The sequence below is a fragment of the Halyomorpha halys genome, unplaced genomic scaffold (assembly GCF_000696795.3).
Source record: "Halyomorpha halys isolate HHAL.00 unplaced genomic scaffold, Hhal_1.1 Scaffold796.1, whole genome shotgun sequence".
In the NCBI taxonomy this organism is placed as follows: domain Eukaryota; kingdom Metazoa; phylum Arthropoda; class Insecta; order Hemiptera; family Pentatomidae; genus Halyomorpha; species Halyomorpha halys.
Window position 1 is genome coordinate 263,346 of NW_027108156.1, and position 1,012 is coordinate 264,357.

At 33.3% G+C, this 1,012-nt stretch overlaps 1 protein-coding gene across 2 annotated transcripts in view; it reads left to right on the forward strand.

Annotated features, from left to right (window-relative positions):
* LOC106686191 (uncharacterized) overlaps window positions 1-471 on the forward strand; it is a gene marked incomplete at its 5' end in the record, with an annotated part of 40,622 nt that extends 40,151 nt beyond the window's left edge. The window contains 1 exon segment of one of the 2 annotated variants that reach the window (XM_067046567.1): window positions 344-471. In XM_067046567.1, the coding sequence (XP_066902668.1) occupies window positions 344-441 (98 nt within the window). 2 annotated transcript variants of the gene reach the window in all.
* Window positions 472-1,012: the final 541 nt, after the last annotated feature.

The following is a 1,012-nucleotide window of genomic DNA, read 5'->3' on the forward strand; positions in this document are numbered from 1 at the left end:
AAAAAATTGTTTATTATATCCTATTATTGTATATCTTTTTTTATGATTATACCATGAATATGTAATGTAAATATGTCCGATTACGGATTGATAAGTATGCTGTGTCAAATAGCAACCTAATGTATTTAGGCAGCATATATGAATAAAGTATTTCTCTCTCTTGTAATTACTTATGTATCCATGGATATATCCCCAGCACTCACTCCCAGTACCTACTAAATCAACCACAAAGACAAACATTCTCATAATTAGTCTTTAAAACCAAAAATGTATAGTGAAAATGAAGTATTAGTCTTTTTCCTTTTATTATAAAAAAAAATGTTATAGCTATAATTATTTGTAGGATTGCAAACGCTCGGTTTGAAAAAGAACCAATACGATATGGAGCCGGAATTGGAAGAAGGCAGCGTGAAGAAGGAAACATTTCTCTTAAACGCGTAAGTATTTCTGGCTCACTTTTGTGGAGTTTTTAAACCCCAAATATAATGAGAAACTTTTCTTCTTATTAAGAAAGATAATTTACTCACCTAGTTAAGGAGATGTTTGCAATCGGGTCTAATTTTCAACGGACCGTTTTAGTGGCCCCTCAGACCAAGAATAAACTTTTTTTATATTAGATGATAGGGAGTGGTGTCAGTGAAGAATAGAACTAAGTAAAAACTTATTTATCAGTGCCAACGTTTCGGCCAGAATTTCAGGTCTTCATTAGGGCTGCTTGGAGGCACCAAATAACTAAACCTGCCTTCAAACGCACTGATGAAGACCTGAAATTGTGGCCGAAACGTTGACACTAAATAAGTTTTTACATACTTTTGTTCTTCACTAACACCACCCTCAGTCATTTCCTCATATAGGGTGTTTTTTTAAGCCCGATAGAACTTGAAATTGTAAAAAATAACACAAAAAATTAAATTGTAATCAAAATTTTTTTTTCATTCGAAAGATCAATACGTGACATTAACATTTGAAAATGATTTCGGGCATATGGGCACCGCGGCTGTTCTTGACGAAG